General features: G+C 27.7%; 12 protein-coding genes across 12 annotated transcripts; 5 read left to right on the top strand and 7 right to left on the bottom strand.

Annotated features, from left to right (window-relative positions):
• Window positions 1-127: 127 nt before the first annotated feature.
• On the top strand, window positions 128-3,988 carry cand_027370 (SEC7 domain-containing protein; the record flags this gene model as incomplete). The annotated part of the gene is made up of 1 exon (XM_067212965.1): window positions 128-3,988. One exon carries the CDS (start codon window positions 128-130, stop codon window positions 3,986-3,988), a length of 3,861 nt encoding a protein of 1,286 aa, XP_067068562.1.
• A 361-nt stretch (window positions 3,989-4,349) lies between these two features.
• Window positions 4,350-6,160, top strand: cand_027360 (uncharacterized protein; the record flags this gene model as incomplete). Its single annotated transcript, XM_067212964.1, has 2 exons — window positions 4,350-4,403; window positions 4,475-6,160. The coding sequence occupies 2 exons, from the start codon at window positions 4,350-4,352 to the stop codon at window positions 6,158-6,160; spliced, it is 1,740 nt and encodes a 579-aa protein (XP_067068561.1).
• Window positions 6,161-6,328: 168 nt separating this feature from the next.
• cand_027350 (uncharacterized protein) lies at window positions 6,329-8,665 on the bottom strand (the record flags this gene model as incomplete). The annotated part of the gene is made up of 1 exon (XM_067212963.1): window positions 6,329-8,665. One exon carries the CDS (start codon window positions 8,663-8,665, stop codon window positions 6,329-6,331), a length of 2,337 nt encoding a protein of 778 aa, XP_067068560.1.
• Window positions 8,666-9,839: 1,174 nt separating this feature from the next.
• cand_027340 (uncharacterized protein) lies at window positions 9,840-11,147 on the top strand (the record flags this gene model as incomplete). The annotated part of the gene is made up of 1 exon (XM_067212962.1): window positions 9,840-11,147. The coding sequence occupies one exon, from the start codon at window positions 9,840-9,842 to the stop codon at window positions 11,145-11,147; it is 1,308 nt and encodes a 435-aa protein (XP_067068559.1).
• Window positions 11,148-11,689: 542 nt separating this feature from the next.
• Window positions 11,690-12,808, top strand: cand_027330 (uncharacterized protein; the record flags this gene model as incomplete). The annotated part of the gene is made up of 1 exon (XM_067212961.1): window positions 11,690-12,808. The coding sequence occupies one exon, from the start codon at window positions 11,690-11,692 to the stop codon at window positions 12,806-12,808; it is 1,119 nt and encodes a 372-aa protein (XP_067068558.1).
• A 182-nt stretch (window positions 12,809-12,990) lies between these two features.
• Window positions 12,991-13,230, bottom strand: cand_027320 (uncharacterized protein; the record flags this gene model as incomplete). Its single annotated transcript, XM_067212960.1, has 1 exon — window positions 12,991-13,230. The coding sequence occupies one exon, from the start codon at window positions 13,228-13,230 to the stop codon at window positions 12,991-12,993; it is 240 nt and encodes a 79-aa protein (XP_067068557.1).
• A 225-nt stretch (window positions 13,231-13,455) lies between these two features.
• On the top strand, window positions 13,456-18,228 carry cand_027310 (uncharacterized protein; the record flags this gene model as incomplete). The annotated part of the gene is made up of 1 exon (XM_067212959.1): window positions 13,456-18,228. One exon carries the CDS (start codon window positions 13,456-13,458, stop codon window positions 18,226-18,228), a length of 4,773 nt encoding a protein of 1,590 aa, XP_067068556.1.
• Window positions 18,229-18,413: 185 nt separating this feature from the next.
• On the bottom strand, window positions 18,414-20,087 carry cand_027300 (uncharacterized protein; the record flags this gene model as incomplete). Its single annotated transcript, XM_067212958.1, has 1 exon — window positions 18,414-20,087. One exon carries the CDS (start codon window positions 20,085-20,087, stop codon window positions 18,414-18,416), a length of 1,674 nt encoding a protein of 557 aa, XP_067068555.1.
• Window positions 20,088-20,642: 555 nt separating this feature from the next.
• cand_027290 (uncharacterized protein) lies at window positions 20,643-22,232 on the bottom strand (the record flags this gene model as incomplete). The annotated part of the gene is made up of 1 exon (XM_067212957.1): window positions 20,643-22,232. The coding sequence occupies one exon, from the start codon at window positions 22,230-22,232 to the stop codon at window positions 20,643-20,645; it is 1,590 nt and encodes a 529-aa protein (XP_067068554.1).
• Window positions 22,233-22,562: 330 nt separating this feature from the next.
• cand_027280 (uncharacterized protein) lies at window positions 22,563-23,262 on the bottom strand (the record flags this gene model as incomplete). The annotated part of the gene is made up of 2 exons (XM_067212956.1): window positions 22,563-22,831; window positions 22,914-23,262. 2 exons carry the CDS (start codon window positions 23,260-23,262, stop codon window positions 22,563-22,565), a joined length of 618 nt encoding a protein of 205 aa, XP_067068553.1.
• A 358-nt stretch (window positions 23,263-23,620) lies between these two features.
• Window positions 23,621-25,567, bottom strand: cand_027270 (uncharacterized protein; the record flags this gene model as incomplete). The annotated part of the gene is made up of 1 exon (XM_067212955.1): window positions 23,621-25,567. One exon carries the CDS (start codon window positions 25,565-25,567, stop codon window positions 23,621-23,623), a length of 1,947 nt encoding a protein of 648 aa, XP_067068552.1.
• A 447-nt stretch (window positions 25,568-26,014) lies between these two features.
• On the bottom strand, window positions 26,015-27,289 carry cand_027260 (uncharacterized protein; the record flags this gene model as incomplete). Its single annotated transcript, XM_067212954.1, has 1 exon — window positions 26,015-27,289. One exon carries the CDS (start codon window positions 27,287-27,289, stop codon window positions 26,015-26,017), a length of 1,275 nt encoding a protein of 424 aa, XP_067068551.1.
• Between the last annotated feature and the right edge of the window lie 290 nt (window positions 27,290-27,579).

The following is a 27,579-nucleotide window of genomic DNA, read 5'->3' as shown; positions in this document are numbered from 1 at the left end:
GAGATCCAGATACACTTATCTTACTTGGAGTCGTATTAGGCGGGTTTGTTTGCTCATTAGAGATTCGATTTTATGGAAACTTCCACAGTAAAGAATGCAGCATTGTAAACTTTAGGTATATCCGAATATGTCAGGTGATGGGAACAATGGTGTAGACCTAGATGATCATATGAGATATAAAAGGGAGTATGAATTCTCTAAGAGTGGTAAACAAGTAGATGACCTTATATTTGTAAATGGAATATCCGTCAGACCACCAAGTAGCACTTGCTGCTGTACTAGCAATAATAGCAGTGTAAGCCTCCCTGTAAAACGAATATCTCATGAAGACTGGCCAGGTAGTAGTGGAGGATTAGGGGGATCAACACGCCTTATACCATCTTTCTCTGCAAAAAAGATACGGCAGATTTTACTTGCTTCTAGAAGATCTAATAAGGCTTCGCGCAATGGAACAGCAGGAAGTAGCTCTGATTATATAGATGTGAGTGAATCTAGCCTAAATAATCAGAGTAGTCCCAGAACTTGTTCATTTCAAGTAAATTCTCCATCTGTATCTTCTGAAGGCAATTGTAAAGATCCAACTATAAATTATAAAGGACAGTCAATAAGTAATACTTCAAGAGATGATAATAAGTCAAGTTGTTATATGAGGAATGTACACTTTAGCTCTATTGAAACTATTAGAAGCAAAGATAATCAAATTACAGCACTAGAAAAGGTTCAAAGTGATACTATAAATAAATCTAATAGGAAACATCAAAGGAATGAAGAGAACTTTACTGACTGTACAAGTACAGTTGTTGGAGAGAGATGTGCAGTCTCTACTCATTCTTCATCAACATCTTTTGCAATTGGAACTGCTAAATCAACACCATGGTCACTTGCTTATGGAAGAAATAATTATGGGAATCCAAACTGTAATAAACATATCAATGGACGTAACATTCAGCTTTCACAATTATATATTTCACAAGGACAATGCCATATGGATATTTTGAAGGAAGAAATACATTTGATGGAATTACTGGAACAGGGAGTCTTGATTTTTAACAATACTCCTGAAGAAGGAATCCTTTATATGATTGAAAATAAGCTGATTGAAAATGATCCTTTGTATATCGCAAATTTTTTGTTACATACAGATTTTTTGGATAAAAGGAAGGTTGGAGAATTACTTGGAGGACATTCAAATTTGTCTTTGAGTATACTAAATAATTATGTACATTTGTTCAATACAAGTTCTCTAGAACCAGATGTAGCTCTTCGTTACTTTTTATCTCGTTTTTTTCTTCCTGGAGAATCTCAGATGGTATATAGAATTCTTGAAAGATTTTCAGTGAGTTATATACGTGATAATCCTAATAGTCTATTTACATCTGATCAAATTCATACTTTATGTTATGCTTTGGTTATGTTGAATACATCCCTTCATAATCCCCATGTTAGAACAAAGATGACAAAACGTGATTTTGCTTCTATGTGCACTCATTCTAGCTTACCAGTCACTACAGCTCAATTGGAAACAATGTATGATAGAGTTTTAGAAAATGAATTCAGACCATTTTTGTCACCATCAGAGAAGATATATGGTCGTTTAGCAAGAGATCCAAAAGTTTTGAGATCTAAGCAAATATCATCAATTCATCCTGTATTGTTACAGAAGGGATCTATATTTAGGAAATATCATAGACGCAACAAACCAATTATTATAGTTGCTTGGATATCTTCTGATGAAAAATTTTTTTGTTGGAAACGTATTCGGAGAAATTCTGCAAGTTTTTTTAATCCGAATATTGTTGTCTCTAACTCATCATTACCACAACAAAATACATCTTCAGTACCTGACAAATCCTATAAATCATTTTTTAAGAAGAAAGTACAGAAACTATTACATTTAGATAATTCAGATATGCATTATGTATTGCTTGAACATATTGCAGATATAAATGTAAGCATTTCTGGATCTATATCCTTCCAAAGATATAGTAGAAAGCTCCAAAGTGATATGGAATCTAGATGCTTTTCTATAATTACTAAATCAGGTGAAACTATCGATCTATGTACTATAGATTCAACTTATCCATCACTTTTAATGTGGACAAGATTTTTTCATCAGATAATACTTAAAAATCAGGAAATTTCAGATAGTACTAGTAATACCAGTTCGAATAAAATTAATAGATGTGGAGCTCAGAACTCTGTATCAAAGACTTCTGCAACCTCTTGTGCTTATACTAATTTAGGAAATTCTGAAACAAAAAATATATGTGATACTATTATTAATATTGAACAAGATGACATTAAGCTTACACAAGATCAAGATAGAGGTATTGAGAATGGACTACTGAGAGTATGGTATCATGGTATTTTTTTAAGATGGGAGAACCATTGGAGTCATCACTCTTATGTTGGCCCTAATCAGACTTGGTTTAATAATAATAAATTAAATCCCACTAGTGATGCCACCCCCCAGACAGGACCAGATGAAAATTCATTTGCTATGTCTTTAACAAGCTCTAACTTAAATCATCAAAACAATACAGATATAAATAATCATTATATAATCTCTCAACTTCATGCTACTTATGGAGAATCCCAATTATCTTACTTAAAAAATAAAAGAGGAAAAAGTAGAAAATTTTTTGGAAATAATCTAAGTATTGTTAACACAAATTATAAGACTAGTATTTATGATCCAGAATCTGGAGTACAAAATAGGGGCTTAATAAAATTTGAGAAGTCTTGGTTCAAGAAAAGAAATGTTTTTAAGAAGTATTATAGATCTATCCATGAACAACAGGAACTAAATAATATTTGGAATTTACAGTTCTTCAATAATATTACAGAACGTCCAATTAATTATCAAGCTCCAATCTCCCATCTTATCTTGTATCTTTGGACTAATAACCTCCCTCATACATATAGAGGTATTTTATGGTCTATTGCTATAGGAAATATCTTACAAATAAATCTGTATATATTTCAGAACTTATTAGAACAGAGAAGAAAAGTATCACAAAACCAAATAAATATTGTAAATGGAATAGTAGATAATGAAATACATTCAAATATGAACTCATCATCTAATAATAGTTCATCCTCTTGTGATCAAAATGACAATATTGAGAATAATGTAGGACCTTTACAAGCTTCTTTTGAAATTCATGTAAAAAGATTTCATAGAGATATTGTTAATGTGTTTCCATCTATTCAGAATCATTATATTGGTGTTGGCACCATTCTTGGAAAAAGAGTATGGGATACAAACACTTTAAATGTAGATTCAAATTCATACAAAAACTATAAGGAAAATTTTGAAACTCAAACAAACCCTGTATCTGATAGTTATCCTACAGATTTATATAAAATAAGTGAAGGAACTAAGATACTTGTTGAATGTTTTATTGCATATAGACCAGATATTGGATATGTAGAAGGTATGGGAAATATTGCAGTGATACTCCTATTATTTAATAATAGCTTATATGAGGCATTTATATCTTTTGCTAATCTTCTTCATAGTGGATATTTCCTTGACTTTTTTCTTTTAAATAGAAGAAATGTAAAGATGAGGCTAGATTTCTTTGATTCATTATTTAGAGAAATAATGCCATCCTTAGCTCATCACTTTGATGTCCTTAGCATCACATCTGATACTTATCTGATGTCTTGGTTTACATCTATGTTTTCTAATTGTTTACCAATTCAGATTATACCTAAAGTATGGGATTCTCTATTTCTTTTTGGTGAACCATTTGCATTCCAAGTTGCTATTGCTATCCTCAAATACCATGAGCATAAACTTGTCATGACATCATTTGAAGGATGTATTTCTATTCTTCATGGAGTTCCCAAAACTTTTGACTTGAAAAGATTTAATTCTGCATTGGAACAATTTAATGGATTAATATCGAATAAATTTGGATATTGGTTAACTGCTCAGAAACTATCTAAACAAAAGGCAGATCTACTTGAAGAACTACTATAGTATTGAACTAGCTTATAGAGTGAATTATCATCAACTTGGAATGTCAGTCTTGTATGAATTATTTTACTGTATATATGATCTTAAATTAATATTGAACATAATGATATTATATATACTTATAAGTTTTTATTTATTCATTTGTGAAAAAGTAGAAACGAAGATTTTGTCTGTATCTTTAAATATTGTTATGTGAATTTATATATAACATATTGTAATATAATTGCCACTTCGGATGTTTTGTGTTAATATCAATAATTCGAAAACACACCTATGAAATTTTACTATATTAAGAACTTGTTGCATTGGCAATGGCGCCTGATATGGGACATATTGTGAGATATCGGGTATTGATTTTAGATACATGGAAAGTGCAGTCTCAGGAATTCTGTTAAATAAATCTGAAAAGATAGTATTTGTAAGTAGATATAATTAGGGGATAACTTGGAAAGTAATTTTTGACGAAATCCCTTTTTTTTTTACTATTAGAATATCAGGAAACTGGATTTTTGTAGCAATACAACTATGACTAATTCACAACTTGAAAATCCAGTATCTCTTAATCTAAAAACAGGATTTGGTACAGAAGTAAATATCAAGGATAAAGTGCCATATTATGAAGAAGAGGATAAGATCCCTGTGAAGAAATACTCTCCTGTACATAGAACAACAGGAGCTCCACTTTATAGGATAGCAATGTGTAATGACAAAATTAATATAGCTAATTCATTACTATTGCCATCTACACGTAGTAAATCTTTTCATTGTAATGATAATTGGAATATTCCAAGCAAACCATTATCTCCAGCATCTACAATGACACCTTTGACTCCAAATTATATGACATCAAGTCCTCTGAAAATTGAGTCCCCAAATTCAATTTCCCCAGTCTGTTGTTTGACACCATGTATGTCACCTAATATGAAGATATCTCCTAATCGCTTTGCAGACTTATATAGAAGTAGATCTTGGGTATTGGGTGAGAATGAAAGTATTAATGTTGAAGTTAATAACAATGAGGAATTAGATTTGTGGAGGCACAGACAAAAACCAGAAAATAAAGTGGAATTGTTGAAGAAAGGGTTGAACTCCGAGATAAAAGCAAAGCCAATAAAAGTAGTAGAAACAACAGCAGTCAATACGATAAAACCAATAAAATGGAAAATTAATTCTTTTGATTCTGGCACTAAGCCCTCAAGTCCAAAAAGTTGCCCTAGCTTATTGGTTGATTGTTGGAATACAAATCCAAAATACACTCCAACTGAACCAATAAAGACACCAGTAAAAGGATTCAAAGATACTCAGTGCAATCTATTCACAGAGCCTTTAAAAACAATTAGAAGTCCTTGTGAGAATATAAAGGGAGCTATTGAATCTATTGAATACACTGGGAAATTTTTAGCTAGTACCTGTATGTATATTGCTAATCTTTTTGACTTTGATTCCAATGATATTAAGGGAAGTCTACAGAACTATGGACATTTTTCTTTATGTAACCTTCCAGCATTCCCTGTTATATCTGTAGAAATACCTACTGATACTGTAATATTACAATGTATGGAGTGTAATATGCTCTTTTACTCTGAACTTCCATTAACTAAACAACAATTGAGTTCAATAGGTATATTAGAACCAGATCCAATTCCATTAGGTAATTTAGGTCCATTTGTCCCAAATGATGAAATCTTCAATAGGGATTCACCTTTTTATTGCTGGGGTAATATGCAACCTAGGGAATTATCCCCAAATCAAATTGAATACTTGAAAAGGGTAGATCTAAGAACAGTAAAGAGATTATCAATTCAAGATATAGTGGATTTATATTACTATAGGTACAGAAGAGATCGAAGATTTGAAAAAGATTTCCTATCTTCTGTAATGGTAGATGATCGTCTACATCTCTATAAATTCTATAGAGAAACTTTACATGCTGCAAATAATGGTAACAAAACTCCACTTCCAGATGTTGGGGATTTCTTAATGCCTTCACCTTGGGAACCAATTAGAGCCTCTAAATCCCGTAAATCCAAAGCTCCAAACAAAGACTTTGAACTTGACTCTGATGGCTTTGTAATACTACCTCAATTTCCTAAAATAAAATATAATATACGTGATAAAATATTTACCCCCGATATATCACCTTCTGTCCCATTTATTTTAGATAGAGTGAAATAATATGAATCTAGCTAGTTGATTAGGGCTTAAATTCTGAATTAGAGTATATAATTTTCAACTTTTAAGTGTAAATATATACTTGTAAATTTAAAGATCCTACGGAATAGAAAACTTTAGAATCCTAAGAAGTACAGAATATAAATACTGAACTCATAGTACATATAAACTTCAATATTTAATAGCTTTAATTGTATTTAATACCAAATCATCTTCTTCAGCTTGTAACTGTTCGATTTCAGCATCTAAAATACTTTCAATCTCTCTCAGATTATCTAATTCATATGGATTAAATTCTAAATTCCCCGAATTATCCATTTCTAACTCAGATATATTAGAAAGATCGAAATTATCTCGTACTTTTTGATGTGATATATTTAATTTCATGTTATTTTTATCATCCTTTTGGGACTTAGGAGGACCTATATTGTTAGTTTCAGATTCAAGTTTAACCATATAATAATCAGGTGGAGCATCCTCAATATCATCAGGACTATCTTTAGTATAATTATCAAGTTCTGTAACTGGAGTACAATACCAATCGAAGGGATCTTTACAAATGTTTTCTCTTTCCTGTTTTAAACACTCCTGATCATTAATAAAACTACTTGTTTCTTGAAAATTATCCACTAAGTTATTACTAAGATCAAACTCAGTATCTCCATTAGAATTTAAACCATATTTACTATCTGTATCCTTAGTTAAATCACTTAAAATATGGTCTGGAGCACAAGTTGATATTTCATTAATATCTAGTATATATTCCTCATAGTTTAATTGTTCTATTTCCTTTACAGTATTCAAAACTTGTTCATTTAACTGGTCATGAATTGAGTAATTGCAAAATTTACTTATATCTTCATTATTAAAAGTACTTGAATTTGGCTTATTAGTAGTTGCATCATCTCCAGCTGTCGTATTATATAATAAAAGCTTCATATCAGTTGAATTACTATTCTGCAAAGATAAATTATTATCTTTATTTGCCCTTATAAGTTCAATACCTACAACTGTTTCTAAACCCTGAATTTTATTATTATTTGTAATATCAGTAGTCACATCCAATTTTTTGTTCAAAGCCTGATCTTTATTCATAGTTATCTTAGGGCTAGATCCCTTATTCATTTCAGTGCTTAGGTTTTCATTATTTCTCACTTCTAATTTATCCAATTTACTACTTAAGATATCAACAGAGATATCTAAATTAGATCCATTATCTAAAACTTCATTTTTCTTTAAATTACAGTTTACCTCTTTATCCTTTTTATTATTATATTCTTTAATTGATCTCTGTTCTTTATCACCTGTATTAAATTCTTTATCTGAAGTATTTTTTAAATTTGTTTTTTGCATATTAGATAACTTTACCTGTGAATATTGTGCATTAGCTTTCATATTCTCTATATGCATTCTTCTTAGTTCTGTTAATCTCGTCGGTTTCATATAATTTGGTGTGCCACCTACCAATTGTCTAGATTTCTGCTTACTATTATTGCATAGCATTTTAGCTTGCCTTTCTACTTCTATATTTAAACTACTCAGATTATTCCCCCCTATATCTGTATTTGAAGTACCACTCAAAATATTAACACCTAATTTAGCAATATAAGATGCCATCAATTGCCTTCCACTTGGAGTTGAATTCAATAATTCAGCCAAATACTCTTGATACACAATGGGTAAATGTATCATAATAGCATTATTAAACTCGAAAATTCCATTATCATTATTCTTTGAATCTACGTTAAAAATTATTTCAGGCCAACATTCTGCTAAATACTCTAATAAAATCAAAGTAAACTTTTCATATTTCCACCAATGAAATAGTAAAGAAAGTGGAATTAGACAAAACCATGTAAATGGATTTATATATGAGATATTAGTAAAAGAGTAATCATTTATAGATTTAGAACATTTGCTAAAAGTGAAATGAATGCCATTTGCAATTAGTTTCATTAGTTCAACCCTTTTATTTTCTGTACTACCTTCTTGCCTCCCTGCTATATATTCTCTATCTAATCTATCTAATTCACTCTTATTTCTTGTAGAAACTTTTTCTATATGAAAAAATACTTTCATGTACTCATCAACATGATTGGAGTACAATATCTCACGCTTTCTCATTATATACGTTGAGTAGTTTAGTAATAAAAACAAAGATTTCCATATAGCTAGAGATGAGAAAATAGACAAAGATTTCTCTGAACACAAAGTAAATTTCTTATGAAAAACCTTCATCTCTAGTTTATAAGTTTTGTCATTCATTTTCTCAAAAGAGTTTAACATAATATCTGAAAATACTGCAGTTACTACGCCAGACCATAATAAATCGTCATTATCCTTATATATCTCAACGTACCAGATATTATTAAATACTCCTTTAGAAATTAATATTGTCTTACATATTATCCAAAGCATGTCTATCCCTATAATGTTGTTCTTGTCCAAATGTTCACATTTTGAATAATACTTAGATTTCTCCTTGTCATCTGCATCTGATAACTCCATATCACCCCCTTTATTTATATAGTCCTATCATATCACTGCTATTATATTCTCTATTTTAAAATATTTCCAAATTTTAAGTATTATACCACATGAATTTTGCACAGTTGCCCCTAAATAATTGTGGCGCCATATTTGTCAGTAGGGGTATTCACCAAAAATAACCTTTTTAAAGAAAAAAAATAGGAAAATTTATATATAATATACATCTACATAATTATATATACCATATATCAATACATTTTCTAAATAATCAACAAGTATTATATGATAATTTTCTTCGTTAACAGATTACTATGGCGAAATATAAAGAAAAGAGACTTCAATTTAAACGTCTCGGAATCTAGGCGGTGCATTAGTAATTAACCTATTTACTAACGAAATACTTCTTATTTTAGAATTTACTCATTTCCCTATAAATATGATAAGGAACTTTATAAGAAAAAGAAAAGTATTATCATTATCTTGCACATGTAGTAAAGATATATCTAATATATTGAGGAGTGGTTATATAATGGATAATAATTACAAATAGTAGAGATAAAGGTATCATAATTTCTAAAACTTGACAACGAATCTACAGAAATTATTGAAAGCCTTTGTATTAGAATATAAGGGGAGGTGTAGAAGTATGTATCAAAGATTTTTTTGCCATATATTCATTTATAAATATTTTATTATAAAAAAAGGCATGGACGTATACACACCATCTCTCTAAAATTTCTATCTATTAATTGATGCACTACAACTACTTGCGGTATACCATACGTGCGGTCACATCTTAACAATATACGTAGATTAATTAGATAGTATAGCTATTCAAAAAGTTAGGTTGGATAGCTCAAAGTTTTCGTGGGGTAGGAGAGGAAAGCAAGGTTTTCTTGGATTTCTTGATGTATAACTCAGACTAGAGTTGCAGTTTCAACAGTACCAATTTAAAGATTTTTTTTTTGAAGGTATATATAGTATTATAGTGGAAATTTATAGATATTTGGAATATTGAGAGTTAGATATACCGAGATTGGTGGTGTTACCCTGTAACTTAGAATATTTTCGTTTGATTAAAGAAGTTGGTAAATTTATTAATAATAAGAAGTGAAGAAAGTATCACATATATAAGACCCAACTTTTAAATATAAAGGTATATTTAAATATTATCCACCTTTTTGTAATATTGATGTCATCAACTACAGTTGTAAAACCGAGAGTTCCAACACGAGCACGTGGAGAAAGAGTATATAAGCCAGGTGGAAAAAAAGAGTGGCGTGTTGTATTTTGGACGCATGAATCTAATAAACCAAGTAGAAGACAATGCTCATTTAGTGAAGCTAAATATGGAAAAGAAGCTGCATCTTTACTTTCACGTGCTGTCTTAGACTATATAGATGTAAAAGGTGTTATACCTGATGATTTACATGATCCACCAATTCTTGATCCAGCAAAAAAAGAGTTAATAGATTATTATAGCGCACTTCATGAGACTAGAAAAGCTTCTCAAAAGAAAATAAGACAAAAAAGTAAGTATAAACAATCTCAAGAAGAAAGTATAGTTCCACTATATACACTTACTCAATCTGCAAGTTTAACAAATATATCGAGTAAGAAAAAATTATCTTTATTACAACCAGTATCTTCATTATCTGATACACTGGTATATTTAATGAACTCCAAGGATAATAATAATATGAGTAATAAATCTGAAATTGAAGGTATCAAAAATAATGGTGATAATAGTTTAAGTACCACTAGTATATTTTCTACTACTTCATCAACTAGTAGTGTAAGTAATTCAAGTGATAAGTGTAGTTTATCACCTTCAGTATCTCCTCTTTCAATCGCAACAAATCATATAATTCGAGGATCAAATACTGACAGTGATATTGGTTTAGCTGACAATATTTATAATCCAGGTATATTAACAAGTTTTGGAAATTTGGGTAATTGCAATATTCCAAATGCAGAGCATATAGGTTCACAATTTCCAATAACAAAAGGACCATCATATATTGATAATAATACGAATGAAAGCCAAAATAGGAATTTTACAACTGTTACAAACTTTCTTCTGAATAATTTGAGTAAGAATGTCTTATTATCTGGAAATATGATATCCCCTCTTAATTCATTAATTAATCAACAATATCCAACAGTATTACCACCACCATTACCAGATATATTGTCAAATAATCAATTACCTCTGAATTCTGACCTCCAATTATTTATTAATCAGACTTTTCAACAACTATATCAAAATCAGTTTAGTTTAATAAATATGAGCCATTTTCAGTACATAGCAATTAATAATCCACCTATTGTAAGTATTCAAGGAATAGATACTTTGAAAATTGCTGATCAGCAAAGTTATATTGATCCATTTTCCAAATTGAGATCTCCAGCTACTAATTCAGATATGGAACTAACCAAATCCAATGTAAACCCCTCACTAACAAAAGAAACATCATCTGATTCACCCAAACCAGTATAGATTAACTCCAATGTCTACTTCTGATACATCAGATTTTATATTAAAGTGATACATCTACTATATAAATCTAATGTATACAGTTCCTTCAATAATAATGAAGATAAATAGAAATGAAAATCAAATATAGATGAGTGGCTGCTGAGTTTGCTAGTGCACAAAGTTTGCACCTGCGAAAAAGCTATGGCTTACTTAATTTGTTAGACAGTCAAATGAGATAAATAATGAAAGTAATATTAAAGTACTGCTTAATATTATATCTCAGATTTCCATTGGATATAAATAAGTTGTTTTAGATTCTATTATTATCGCTAAATGCCAAAATATATTATTGATTTCACTAGAAATATCCTCCAGAATTTATCACTTTATCTCAACAAATTAAATATTTGTTATGATCCTCTCTAATATAATTAATTCCTAGACTTCCCCAGTTATTAAAAGAAAGGAAATGTAATAATTACAGGTGATGCTTTTGATTATACCATGTCTTGCAATTGCACCGCTAATTCCTTAGATTTTTTTAAATACACTTTGTTCTACTCATGTATACTGATCAACCAATAGAATTCAAAAGATTAATTGAAGATACAAGACACACTTTGAAGTGTATAAAGGAAGATGTTAGACTATCATGTAAGATTATTTCTAACAAGAAATTATACAATATATTACAACTAGTAATAAAAAGAGGCAACGAATTTCCAGGAGATTACCCAAAAGTGACTATTTGTGACATTAGGAGTCACTATAAATATCTTAGCAGTGATCATATTTATAGTGCAGTGAATTATGATACTATTGAAATAGTTAAAGAGAATGTTAAACCAATGAGAGATAGTAGTGATATTATACATAATGTAATCCATTATATATTATATGATGAAGATGGTGAAATTTGCAATCAGATTGAAAATCCTACTAATAAGATAATTGTATATTTATCCAAATCCTTACATAGAGTGAAGTCAATACATTTGTTAAAGGGAGGATATAATTGTTTTTACAATGAATTCCCATATTTATGTATCAGTAATGATACAGAAAAGTGTCAAATTTCAGTGACTCCATCATTATCTGATATAAATAATATATTTAAATCGAAGGCAATAGCTGCATTACAATATCCAGTAATCCTTGGTTGGTCAAATAATTATAAAATATACTTAGCAAATGTTTTTCAAGGATGCCACCCAGAAATTACAAATCAACTAATGATTAAAACTATAATTGACTATACAACCAATGGTATTCATCCCAAAAATCAAGATATTCATTACTTTCATATTAGTAATGCTGAAGAACAATTAGATGAGTATTATATAAATCAAGAAGGTAGATATTCTTCATCTCTAACTGATAATATCTTGCCATTTGAAGAAACTATAAAATTATTAAAACAGTTATTATCTGAACATTCAAATAAATTAGATCAAATCTTCCCAATTATGATTGTTGCTGTAGATTCAGACAATAGCAAAGTTGCCTTAGCAGCTGCAATTATAAGTTACTTTAGAAATTGGCCTATAACAACTTCACTCATTTTTATACTTAATCAGCTAGGACTTGACAATTTAATAATACGAAAAGATTCTGTATTATACAAGTTATTTCACCCATCAAACGAACATATATCACAACTTTTGAAAATCAATTTAAAATAGTAGGGGAGAGTATAATATAGGTTGATAATAATTATAATAAAATTCATTTAAATATCTCCATTATATATTAGAGCTTCTTGTTGCTGAGATCTATTTTTTTTTAAAAAGGAAATCCCAATATATTCTAAATATCCCTTTCTCTTTATATAAAGATCATATATACTATGTTCAAATTAGAAAGATCAATTCATTGGTATATCTGGGAAACACTCCTCAAAAGTCTTTTTTGGATGTTTGGCTTCCCAGTGCTGTTTCAACAATGGTCTTGTCTGAACTTTCATAAATGGTTGTAGGCAGATATTACATTTCAAACTCATTGCTTCAGCATTGACTTTTAGTTGGGACTTTCCTTCTTTAGGAACATTCACAGCTTTTCTTTCACGATTTTGTGTTCTTTTGCATGCATTCCCACCTTTACCCATATTAAAATACTGTCACCCCTTAAAGAAAAAGGGAAATAGAATAATTTATCTACTAAGACTTTAAAGCGCCGATACTGTGTTAAAGTTTCAGAAACCAGTCACCTACTTTAGCTTGATGGCACACAATATGTAACTTCGGAAATATCAAGTAGCTCTAACTATATAAGGGTATCTGTATATTCATGTTATTTATAGAGTTAAATCTGACCTTTAAATTGAAATTAGATGATTTTGTCAAGTGAGATTTACTCCAATTCTGAAATCCTTGATGTTATTACAGGAAGATTTTTCCCTAATGAAGATCAGTTATACAACCCAAGCTATCGTGAAATTGCTGTAATAAAAGGCAATAGAATTGATGTATATAAAATCGACTGGATATCAGATAATTATACTTCTGAAAAGCTGAGTTTTTATGCCTCTAGACCTTATATTGGCATTTGGAGATATTCCTGTAAAGAGTCAAAATATGATTCAATTTTGGCTTTAGATTGCGATTTAAACTTATACTTGCTAAGTATTAGGCTTGTACAAGCCCCCCATACCAATTATGATTGTAATACTAAATATAAATTAACAAATATCCAAAAAAATTATTCCAATGAGAAATCTAGCTCCCATCTTGAAGATTTCCTTGAAATAAATAATGATAATAGAGAATATATACTTAAATTAAAGTACTTTATTTATCTTGAGTCTAAACTATCATTGATTGATCCATTTGGAATAGAAATCCAGCCATTTCTAAGCCAAAGAAATATACAACCTGACACACTGAACTTTAACAACTTATATAATACTCAAAGCATATCTAGACCACCAAATATTCAAGTTTCAGTTGAATATAACACAGGTTGTATTGCTATATCCTCATACTATAACAGAATCGCTCTTATAGTACCTAATAGAAATATTTCAAATGATAATACAAGAACCAACTTAAAGATACGCTCACTCTCCTTCTACTCAATTCAACCAGATATGCAACTCATATCTTTCCAATTTTTTTTTGACTCAACTTTAAATAGCTCTTGTCTCTACTTGCTATTCTATCAGATAAAAGAAGAAAGCTTATACTCCAGCTTAGCTCATAAGATTATCTGGCCAAATTGGAGCCAGATTTTTACATTTTCACACAATGACCAAATTTGGTATTCTCAATATCCACCAGATGAATTAATTTATCCACTGAGAGAGTCTAAATTACATATTTTAAATTTAAATAATGATTACTCATCTAATTTCAAAAAGATCCAAAATTATATAAATATACTTCACTTTTGTATGGATGATACAGGGAATTTATATGTGGATGGGACTTATATACAAACACCGGTATCCGATCCTAAAAAAAAATATCTACATACTTTTATTATTTGTAATGGTTTAGAGAACTTATTGAGTATCACAATTGGATATATTGATAAATATAGTAACTGTGAAGAATTATGGAGATGGTCAGATAATATGAAACATGTATACTTCCGTGAATTAGTAAAACTGAAGAGTGAATTTAAACTATCCTTAAAAGAACCACCTATTATAGCTTCTAAAAGAAATATATCAGAATACTCTAATAAGAGCATTATTAAAATATTTTTGGCTGGAGGTCAAAATGACTACTTTGTGTTAGTAATAGTTGTAAATCTTAACGAAATAGAAGAAGTAAGATGTACAGGATACTGCAACTCAATTAAAATGTCATTTCCAGATATATGTAATGTTTCCATATTAAATTACTATCCAAATCCTACTGAAGAATCTTTAACTCTACTATTCACAAGTAGTATAGGGATTATGAAACAAGTAATGTTCCCCTCAATGGAACAATCATGGCTTGTATCTCCTCATGAAAGTGAAATCTTCCGTACATTTGCAGCCGAAGCAGTTAAAATTGATAATCATACTACTATATTATTAGGAGGTATAAAATTTACTTGGACAAAATCCAATAATAATGACACAAACTATTCTTGGAAACAGCAATCGGTCCTAAGAATGATTAGATGTGGAATACAAACGTATGAAGAATCTAAATCTATGGGAACTTTTTTTGGTGTCATTAGACTATTTTCCTTTTCTATTATACATAATAATAATATATATGGACTAATTATAGTTTCATATCCTCACAAAACTGAATTATTGCTTATTGCATACGATGAAACGAAACAAATAAAGCAGGGAGACTTTGCAAAAAACGCAATTAATTTGCAAAAGTGGTACCCTAAAAATGTCAAGTTCCATGCACCATATTTGAATTTTCCAACAATATATTGTACATGGTTAGATAATAAAAAGAACATACTTATCCATATTACTAGTCAATTCATCAACTTAATATTTACTAATATGGATGAAATATTGAATATATCAGATCAATTACTGGAATATCAATCGAACTATTCACAACTAGCCAATAAAATTATATGGAGGGTTAATTCAGATGATGAAAAGATTCAAGATGCATGTTTTGTTGGAAAAAGTATATTTGTTCTGATAGATTCAATGAAAATGTTTCAAATTATTATTGATACTAACTCAACTTCTATAATAGCAGAATATTTGTTAAGTGGCATTTCATTTAACAATATCTCATCTTTCCTAGTATCAAAGTGGCATGATAAATATATATTACTTTTGGGAAATTGGCAGAATGAGATTTCAATTGGGAACATTCTAGATTGTGGTATTGTAGAGAGGGTATCTAAGATGAAACTTCCTTTAAAATCAAGTTCTCTATATAGTCGAATATCTTCAGTTAGGATAGAACAGGATCATATTTATATTATGAATAGTATTGGTCAATTTTACTATATAGAGATTAAGGAGATAAATTCTAAAAAATTCAAAAGTAAATTAAAACTACAAATAAATTACCAATTTAATGTCAATGAACACTTAGAATTGGAGAATTTCTTTTTAGACTGGGAAATAGTAAGCTACAACTTGTCATTTATAACTAGTGATAAATGTATGGTTAAACATCAATTTTTCGTCAAATCCATATACAAAAATTACATCATAGATATATTTGCAACTAGAAATGTTAAATTTCAGCACTATATAAATACTATTCAACTACCTAAATCTTCAAATTTGGCAATTTTTAACTATCCGACCAAGTATTGGAAATATCAATTTCATATTTCAGTTTGCATCAAAGGGGAAAAGAATTCTATGCATTTGATTAGCCCATCCAAATCTAAAATATATTTACAAGATTTTTATTTACCACTACAACACAATTCTGAAATAATTGGTGGAATGTCCCTTTTGAAATCTAAAAAACTGTTAATATGGAGCACTCCAAAAATACCAATTTTGTTGAAACAATTCAACGAACAAAATTATCATTCTCAATTACTCCTAATGGAACTTGAACCAAAAATCAGAATTATTGGATCTCTAAAATTTTTAAATAGTCAAACCAATAATATTATGAATGTCTGTCCAAGAGTTTTTGAGAGCTTCAATTGGGTGAGTAAAGATATTAAATTAGATGATACAAGCAGTGATGCATTTGTTCTTATATTCTCAGACATTCAGTATTCGGAAGATAATTTTGGAAGATTGACCTTATATAATATTTCAGTGTCAGATAATCTCCACTGGAAAAAATATAATCAAGTTAAAAATTGTAATCTGCAATATAAATACAAAGATCCATTTACTAATCTAGGTAGTCACATTTTGGAAGGAAGTACACGTATAATTCAACACCCACTATATTCAGATAGGTTTTTATTTCTAATAAATAATATATTAAAAGTTGACAATAAAATAACTAATATAAATAAAACTGAACCTGAAATTAAATATTGCAATAAGTTCATTACTAATGAGATATATTCAATTATAATTTTATACCATCTTTGTAGGGCAAATGACTTTATAGAAGTAACTTATCCCAAAGATTTAAGTAAAAAAGGAAATAATTTTAACTTTGGCTGCAAAATACAGCTAATTGAAAAAAAAAGGATATATATAAAGTCTTTTATTGAAAAAGCAAGTTTTAAAAGCAGTAATCTTTTATCATTTACAACTCTTCTGAATAAAAATGATGGTATTATTCAAGTGGAAGAAAATACTATGAAAATCATTGAGACATCAGAATACTGTAAGGAATTTGAAATATTCCCAAGATATCGGCACAAAAGTACCAATAAATGCGACTACTTACAAGATAGTATACTTTTTACTCAAAGACCAGTTGGAGATTATGAAGATAAAATGATTAAGTCTTTTAAAACATCTTTGGTAGATTTTAGTCTATATATTGAAAAGATCCTACTTAATAATAAGACAAATATTATCCCATTTAGAGATATACTAACAATCACTAAATCTAATGAAGAAAATTCATTATACTGGGTAACTCCAAATTGTCACATTGGCAAAATAACCTTTATCGATGCCGAAACTAAACTCTATCTTTATGGGCTTCAAACTATAATGGCTTATTTGTATAAGATAAAAATAATCCAAGTACATTCAAACTTATGCAATCCTTCACTCTCTCCTTGTATTGATAACTTATTATTTAAATATTTCGATATATTTTGGATCCAGTATTATAAAAATAACACAATTAACAAAATGGTAATGATAAACCAAATTTTTGATGAAATAAAAAATAAGACCTCAATAAATAGTTCAAATTTTCAAAATTTATCAGAAATTTCACTGGACATATATATATTATCTTTATATTGTAATACCTGTAATTATTGTATAAAGTGGAGAATTTTTGCTACAATTACTTATTGGTGGAATCACATCATTTATTTAACAAAAGATTCAATAAAACGAAATACCTATAAAATTTTAAAATGTCCAATGCTGAGTCAATGGAATATGGACTGTAATATCCTGTATACAAATTATATGGAAACTAATAATATCTCATTAATTCATGACAAAATTGCCAACTTTCACCACTTATATATAGGTACACTGGAACTTGACAAATATATACATGACACTTTGTTATCATGAAGTCTAGTTCTTCGAACTTTTAAATCTTATTCCAAATACAATCCAAGAGAAACCTATATTATTATATTAAGAAATATCAATACAATGTTATGAATAAATTCATGAATTGAATTTGTTGTACTCCTATCCAATATTTGTTTTACTGTGTAAGAATTTAATCCAGACTTGTTACTTTTCATCAGATCTTATCTTCCTTTTAAAGGATTTCTCTCTTTATAAAATTTACCATTAACTCTTCCAGTATCTTTCCTGAACAAATTCTTAAGTCCAAATGTACGACCCTTTATATATAATGGACTAGAGATATGTGGAGTGGACAATTTCAAATTTAATTCTTTATTTAGGGCCATAATATATTTTGAATACTTCCTCTTAATGTTACGAAGAGAATGTTTAAAAGAATTCATATTCTTAAATTTCGAAGCACAATTATTAAACTTTGATAAACTTAACTCTGCAGCTTCTGTACTAAAATCTACTTCTTCTAGAATAGCAAACATCCTCAATACACTTTTATTGACATATTGCTCTTTATAAATCTTCAATTGATTCTCTGTCTTTACAAATACTGGTAAAATTATACGAAGTAAAATATCCCTTGGATTTCTTGTAGTTAGTCTAGGAGTCTTAGAAAAATTAAATAACTCATTTAATTTTTCAAAAGAGTCTGAAAGTACATCAAACATAGCATAAATACCATCATATAATGGTGTGAGTGTATTAAAAGAATCCAAAAACAACGCAGAACATGGACAATTTGGTGAACCCTTAAACCAATTAGTATAAAATTTTTTTATATCTACCTCCATTTTAAGAGTCTTTCTAGAAACCAAAGAATTTGAATCTATATAATTTTCTGCCATTAATAATCCATTAAATAACTCTACTTTTATATCATCCCAAAATTGATAATTAGGAGTGTGAATTAAACGTATCATATCATGAAGCTTTGATGATAGAAATCTAAAGTGAGCAAATCCATCAATAACACCAGCATTATAAGCCTGATATTGCCCACTTGGAGTCACTAGATATCTCCATGTGAGCTTATTTATAGGAGTAAATAAAGCTATAGGGATAGACATTACAATTCCACTCAATTTATAAACCTCATCACGTCCATTTAAAATATTTTTTGGTAAATCCTCTGGTTGAATTGAAAGAATATCAGATCGTACGATACTTGAACAGAAACTTAATATATTCCCATTCAACCATTTATTCCATTTATTCAATCTATCCATACATTCACTATATGTTACAGCAGGAAACAAGTCCTTTGAAATTTCCTCGATATTTTGATGAGAACCCAAGTAATTAGAAATAAATGTAATGATACGTGACATTCTTGGATGTTCCATTGTTACAAATAACGAGAATTTAGGGCTGGCATTAATTTCAACTCTTGGATCATTTGATTTCAATTCCCCTAATAAGTCATGAAAAGCAGGAACTTTTACATTAATCATCTTCAGTTTATCTCTTAATTTATCAGATGAAGTAATCTCATCAGATAATAAAACAGAAGTAAATTCTGTGTTTGCTTCATCAATACTTATCGGTACTACTGAGTCGAGAGGAGGAAAAATATTCAGATCCTCATACTTCCTCTCGAAAGATGTATCTATATCAGTATCTAATTGAGAAATATCATGTACTCCCTTTAAACTATTATTAATTCCAACTGATTTATCAATTATATCTTGATTTGTAAATTCAGATACTTCAGTTGATCTTTCAAAATTAGGACTGGCAAATCCCATTGTTGAAGGTGACAATTCTACATTTGTAGCATCTACAATAATAAAAAAAGCTACAAGATAACTTAATACACTTAATACACAGAATAATAGATCCATCCTTGTGCTTAATATCCCAATTCAAATATAACACAATAAAATGAATCAAAACTTTGCACTACTTAATCTGCAAGTATTCCTTTACATTGAAACCTTACTGAAATTTCATGAGTCGACATTACGCACTAATCTTAAAATTAGTGGTATTGTCTTATAAACTCCCGCTATATGCTAACATGATGGCGCAACTGACTTTTAATCTCTTAGGTATTCATAGAGAAAAGAAAGATACTTATTAAACTTAGCTAGAATATATATAAGCCTCAAATATAAAAAAAACTTGAATATTTCCTCATTTTACTAAGCATATTAAGCAAAGATAATTCCTAAGATTACCATGTATATAGGAAATCCAATAGATTCTATATGGTCATTAACATTTGAGTTAGTAAATTCATATGCTTGAATCAAGCTGTATGATATTAGTTTGGTACCCTCAATCTATTCTATAAATCTAATACCAATTATACAACTCCTATTATACTCAAAATCTAAAAATTCTCTTCATAGAACTACAAATATATTGAAGTTATCTCTATAACTAGTTATAAAAGATCAAATATCCCCAAACACATATATAAATATATTACAGATATTCATGAGTTTGTCCTCAAAAATAGGATCTATATCTTGTACTTCAATTACTTTAATAAAAGCATTAGTACATTTATAAAGAGTAGGAAGTTCATAAGAACTAAGATCTTTTAATATATATTCTGAAACCTTACATAAGGGATATTTTAAATTACCATTATATAAATTATTGATAGGAAAATTTGGAAGTATTGTTAATAATATCTCTGCAACAATATCCTTTGTAGGACCCAAATGTGAATCAAAATCCCCACTTAAATCACATGAATCAAACAATAATGAAGAAGATTTTAATAGATTATTAATAGTAGATGGACTAACTGACTTTTCATTTCTGAATATTTGAGGATTAATACCTTTTGGCTTGTTTAATCTAAGATATCTATAAATAGCCCCACATCTTAAAATAAGTCTTTGCCGTGTTATCTCTTCACTAATATCTTTTAATTGATTTCCCGGTATAGTTGTATTTCTTTCAAAACCTCCAGTTTTAAATAAAGTTTCTGCAATATTTGTACAGCTTTCTATAAAACGTTGAGTACGAATTTTTAAAAATGGAAGCATTTTTTTTCCAAAATTAGATAGCTTATATAAAGGAAATGATAAACTCAGAAAATCAACAGTGAATGTCATCAAATCAAATGAAGATTCTAATGAGCTTTCTTTTGGGCTCAATATAGAAATTAAATTAAAATTCTGTTTAACTACTGAGCAAATATCCATTGCTTCATTCATTTCTTCTTCTGAATTAGAATAAATCATTTTAATTAAGGCATTAGCACAAGATACTGTAAAAATATCCATATCCCTTGATATATTCTCAACAGCAGAACAAATTTCCTTTTTATATAATGAACTGAATGCTGTATGACTTAATAAAACTGCAGAAATCATATCCGCAATTTCATTATCTTGACTAAAATTACATTGATTATATTTTAATAACATATTTCTATTATTAGGAATTGGACCATCATTAATATAATCAAATGATTTTGGCATATTATCTTTAATATCAACACAAATACTCCGCATCTTACCAATTGTGAAATATCTTAAGTCTTTTAATGAGGGAAAAAAAGAGTGGTACTTAATAATTTTTTTTTCCTTAAAAAGGGTAAATATAGAAGCCATACAAGATTCCATAAATCTAAAAGGTACTATATTTAATTCCTTAGGTTTTGCTCCATAAACATGCCATGAAGAAGGTAATTTATCTACCATACTAAACCAGAATTCACTCCCCAATGTATCAACTTTAAAATTAGATATTGTAGTTAAAAGATTTATTAAAACTTGATTATTTGCTAATAAATCATCTTTATCTTTAACACCCAAGTTTTTAGATACTTGTGAAGTTTTAGATTCATAAAATTCTAAATTTTCTATAGCTGTTTTATACCAAGAAGCTTTTCTACGCTTATTTTCAATTATTATATACTTGTTAATTATTTGTTTGCATCTATGTGCTAATTTATTAGAATATGAACCTTCTAAAATGATAAACCATAACAGAAGGTAATTCCATACAAATAATGGAGATATTAACATAATTAATCCAAATAGAATATTAGAATATTTTACTGGTAACTTCAAGATTTATGAAACAATCTCTGATTTTCTCTAAAGATATACCGCTATATATATATTATTGGTACTAGGTGTTATAAATCCAAATTTCCTATAGGTATCCAATTATTTATTACTAAAAAAAATTCCTTAAAATATCTTAAATTTTAGTGAATTCATATAAAGGATGAAATAGGCTCATTCTCTACACTTTAAATTAATGGTAATTATTTAGGAAATATCTTATAATTCTAAATTTCCAAATCTAATAAATGATATTGTTAAATATCATCCAATGTTTTGTAGTAATATTTAAGAATTCCTAGTTTTTGATAGTATTGAAGCTTCAGTAGCAACTCGTTCTACTCTATCTAATTTCAGGGTAATATCCTTTTCTAATTCATCAAGTTGATGTACCAAATTATTTGATAATTCTGTATTATAACGTACTTTATCATTTAAATGGTCCTGCTGTTCTTTAACCCATAAAATAGTATGATTGAAACGGTTATCCACTTGTTGAATTAATAATTCCATAGCTGATTGTATATCTTCTATACGAACCCTATCTATTAGTTCATCTATAATATAATTCAATCAAAATAGTAATATATAATATTAACAAAATTATTTTAAAAATAATTATCAATAAGTATAACATACCTGTAGATAATTTCAGTTTATTAATATGATATTTTTGATTAATAATAGGATCATAATTAGATAAATTATAATGAAAATCAAAAATATTTGATATGAATATGCTTAAGAATACTAATATAAATAGACACAATGGTATTGCAAATATATTATAAAGATTTGTATCATTATATACATCAGTATTATATTGATCCAATTTATAATCTAAATCACAATGTTTTTTAGATTTAGTAGGTTCTTTAATGTATACATTATTTCCATCATCAAGAACTACATAACCTTCTTCTTCTTTAATTTTTTTTAACAACTTCTTTTGTTCTTTAGGTTTTCTAGAAGAATTTACTGAAACCATTAATAAATAATATAACTAATTCTTAATAATCTAATCCATAATATACAATATGGTAAATATGTCCATACATATCCCAGTGAAAAGTTATATATTCAATTTTGTGAAGTTTTAACAAAAAAAGAAAAAAAGAAAAAAAAAAGGTTAATAATGTAATTGTATTTTAAAATTAAAGAAATAAAAAAGTATTTGAAATATCTTTAACTTTTCTTCTTTTTTCCTTTTTATTGAAACTAGAAATACATCTACAATTTTAAGATCTTCAAATTCTAAAAAAACAAAAACTAAATATTTAGGTAATATAAATGCTATCACCACGTTTAAAATTATAAACGGGAGCATTTTTAAAAAACATTTACTTTTAATCTAACTTAGAAGTAGGGGTGTCTGAAGAAGATCCCTGTGATAATGTAATTCCTGTAGAATATTCCTGAATAATAGTTGATACCTTCTTCTTGTAATAAACAAAACAAACTTGTTGAGCTGTTTTCTCAAGAATTGGATCTCCTAAAATAAATTTTGTACTTTGAAGGACTGAAAAACAACTAGATGCTACTTTCTTAATATCTAGTTTAACCTTAGAACCAGAAATTACTCCACTTTCAGCAAAATAAACTGCCCTACAAAATGGAGTAATAAACCATCCAAGAGAGTTACCTCCATTTAAAAACATTAATAGATTAAATAATCCAAGAGCTCTTTTTCTCTGAGATCGTGTTAGCTCACTACATTTTAAGTTAATATCCTTAGTAGCTTTCTCTATGGTCAATGGGGTTGAACTTTCTTTACTTGTTATAACCTCCTTTATTAAACTTTCATCAAATTTTATTCCTTCAGATGATGTTTGAGGACTTTTTTCAGAATACTCTTCATCAGGAAGTCCAATTGTTGCTTCTTCAATATTTATTGAAGAATCTTCTTCAAATGGTATTCGTGGTTTAAAATAATCCTTACCAATTAAATTTCGAGAATATTTACGATTAAAATTATAAATATTTGATTTTAATTTATTAGCAGGAGCATGAAATTTCTTATCAAATACTAGAGACTCTTTTTCTTTTTCCTCTTCAGGAGTTGGAATAGGAGAAGGTTCTGTTTCTAATATATCCTCTTCTATGTCATCAAAAGTTAATTTCAAATCTTTATAACCACTAGATTTTAATAATTTCCCTTTTTTTTCCTCTCGTTGTTTCTTATTTTCCTCTTTCAATTTTTTTATAAATTGTTGATATCTATATTCACGCTCAGAAGGTTTTTCATAATAAATTATCTTTACAGGTGGCTTTTTTCCAGATTCATAAAGAAATTGTGATTCATATCCTCTAGATCCATAGAGTTCCTTAAGACTTTTTTCAAATCTACGTCCTTTAAACTTATCTGGTAAATCCCAAGGTCTACCAATTGTATCTTGTGAAGTTAAATTTACTATTTTTGTTCTAGTTAATCCAGAAATTGAGGGACTCATAGAAAAATGTGATAGTTTCCCAGTAGGACCTATTGGAGGACCAGGGACTCCAGGAATAGGAAATTTACTACCAATATCTCTTCTTATAGAAGTAATTCTATCAGGTTTGTCTCCAGTTATATCTAATATCATTCCTAAAGGTAAACCCTCCTCCTTTATATGACTATAATTTGTGAGATAATCCTTTCCAATAGAAGATAAATAAGCTTGAGGATAAACCTTTAATAACACTTCCATACCACTTTTAAGTCCATTTTCAACACGAGAACAAACATTATTAAATGAGTTATTATCAAAAAGTTGTGAAGCTCGAAGTGCATTTCTAATAGTACCAACTCTATTAGAAAATCCATGAGATTTTGAAAATAATTTACAAAGATTATCTAATGTTAAAACTTTAATAATATCTTTATCATCTTCAACACTTTTAAGCATATGTAACACTAAATAAAAATCATATATATTACATTTTCTACAAACACCAAAATATGAAATGTCTCTTTTAAGAAGATTCTTATTAGTTGGAATAACATTATTAGTTTCCAAAGTAGAAACAGTAGATGAAAGATATATTAAAGCTCCAACATATGCTTTATCTCTATCTGAGTTAAATTTCCCAATAATTCCTTCTTGAAATAAATCCATATCTAGCTTTGATTTAATAAGCTCATGACAAACATAATCTAAAAGAAAATCCTTACTATAAATTACTTCTAAATATTCTCTCGCCAATTCTGTAAAATAAAAAGCAAACTTCTTATATTGATTTGGAATTTCACTACAAAGTGTATTTGAAAGATTAACTTCATTATTACCTGAATTTCTACTAAGTCCCTGTATCATTATCACTCCTATTAAAGAATATATAATAGTGATACAATATATTAAATTTAAAATTGTATTTCTCCAAAATCTTCTCATAATTTTCATCTTAAATAAACCTATGAGGAATTATAAAATTGTTATTTCCTTATATATAAATGAGAAAATAACCAATTAGACAATAATTGAAGATTATATATCCTCTAATATATTATCCTTTGTATTCCACAATATTCAAATTAAAATATATACAAGCTTATTATTATTCTAATATAATTCATATATAACTATACTTAATATTTATACCTTACTTTAGTTTATAGATCTATTATTTAGACATTAATTATATATTCTATAGATCTATTTATTAAATTTTTAGATAACTCCCAAATATTACAGCGCCACTATTATATATAATATTATATTATTCAATATTATTAGATCTTATAAAAATTATTAATAAAATTCTTATATCTCAATATTCTTCTCTTTAATTAATCCTAATAATTCCTTTATAGAAGTATTAATATTTAAATTTCTTATTAAAATACAATCTAGGACCTTGGATATACCATAACATGGAACCATATATATTACTAATTCTGCATCCATAGAAAATATTAAACCTTTTAAAATTCCTAATAAATGATTTATTATTAATTCATATATATTCTCTGGATATAAATTATCAGATTTTATACATATATTTATTATATCCAAAAAACAAAATATCCTATTAAGTATCTTATCCATTATTTTTATATCTATTTGTGATTTCTTAAATAAATGTAATAAGATATCCAAATTTATTATATATAATATAAAATAATCCAAGTATTCAATATTGTTTTCTATATAATTCCATATTTTTAAGAAGTCTATAATAGATCTTAGTTCTATTTTATTTAAGAAAATTGTTGGTACTATTATTTTACCATTATTATTAAGGGTATCAATATACTTGATTATATGAGAATTTCTCATATCATCTTTTAAATTTTTAATCTCATCTATACAATCTTGTTTAATATTTTTTGATTCTTTTTCTATATTTTCTATATTTTCTAAAGATAGAAGTTGTTTATAATTTAAAGTTATATAAGATAATAATGTAGAATATAATTTGTCAACTTCTGTAGAGGGAGTTACTTTCAAAGTTTGTGTAAAATAGTTATATACACCTTTAATTAATTGGAATGCTTCCTCTATTTTATTTTTATCTATTATATTGATATTTTTATTCTGTTCCAATTTCCATAATGATAATGATAATCTATATTTAGTTTTATTTATTAGAATTAATATATTATCATTATCTATTATATTTGATAAAGTATTTAATAAATATCTACAATCATTGATTACAGTTTCATAATTTTCTAATTCCAAATTACAGGCTATAATATTACTGTATAAAGACATTTTTAAAAATATATTTTTATTACCATCTATACTATTAGTGATATTTTTTGTTACATTATCTATATTTAAAGCATCCAATGCTTTAGAAAACCAATAAAGTGCTGATTTATATGATTGATTATAAAATTCTTCAACACCACGTTTTTTCATATCCTTTATTATTTGGATATGTGATAGTCCCTGAGATATATTATCTGAAGAATTACTTATTATTTGTTTATTATGTTTTTCTTTTATTTTTCCATTTAGAATGAAATCTATCTCATTTTCATGTATATTTTCATCTACTAAGATTATAGGAATACGATGGAATTCTTCCATTTTAAAATATAAAATTAATAATATATTAACTACTAGAGCGCTCCTAATATATTACTTAGAAATATATATTATTACAAAGTATCATTAATAAAATTAAAAAATTTATTTTAGATATTTATCTACTTTTAAAAAATTTGAAATAATAATTATTTATCTATATCCAATAATCTTTTTATTTATTTTAGATCTAAAATATATAACTTAATATTATTTTTGAAATAAGTTATATTTTATCTTAATATGATATATATAATATATATATATATATATATATATATATTAATAATTAT

The sequence above is a fragment of the Cryptosporidium andersoni genome, assembly GCF_001865355.1.
Source record: "Cryptosporidium andersoni isolate 30847 chromosome Unknown contig_48, whole genome shotgun sequence".
Classification (NCBI taxonomy): Eukaryota; Apicomplexa; class Conoidasida; order Eucoccidiorida; family Cryptosporidiidae; genus Cryptosporidium; species Cryptosporidium andersoni.
Note: the sequence above shows the minus strand (reverse complement) of the source record. Positions and strands in the feature narration are given on the sequence as shown.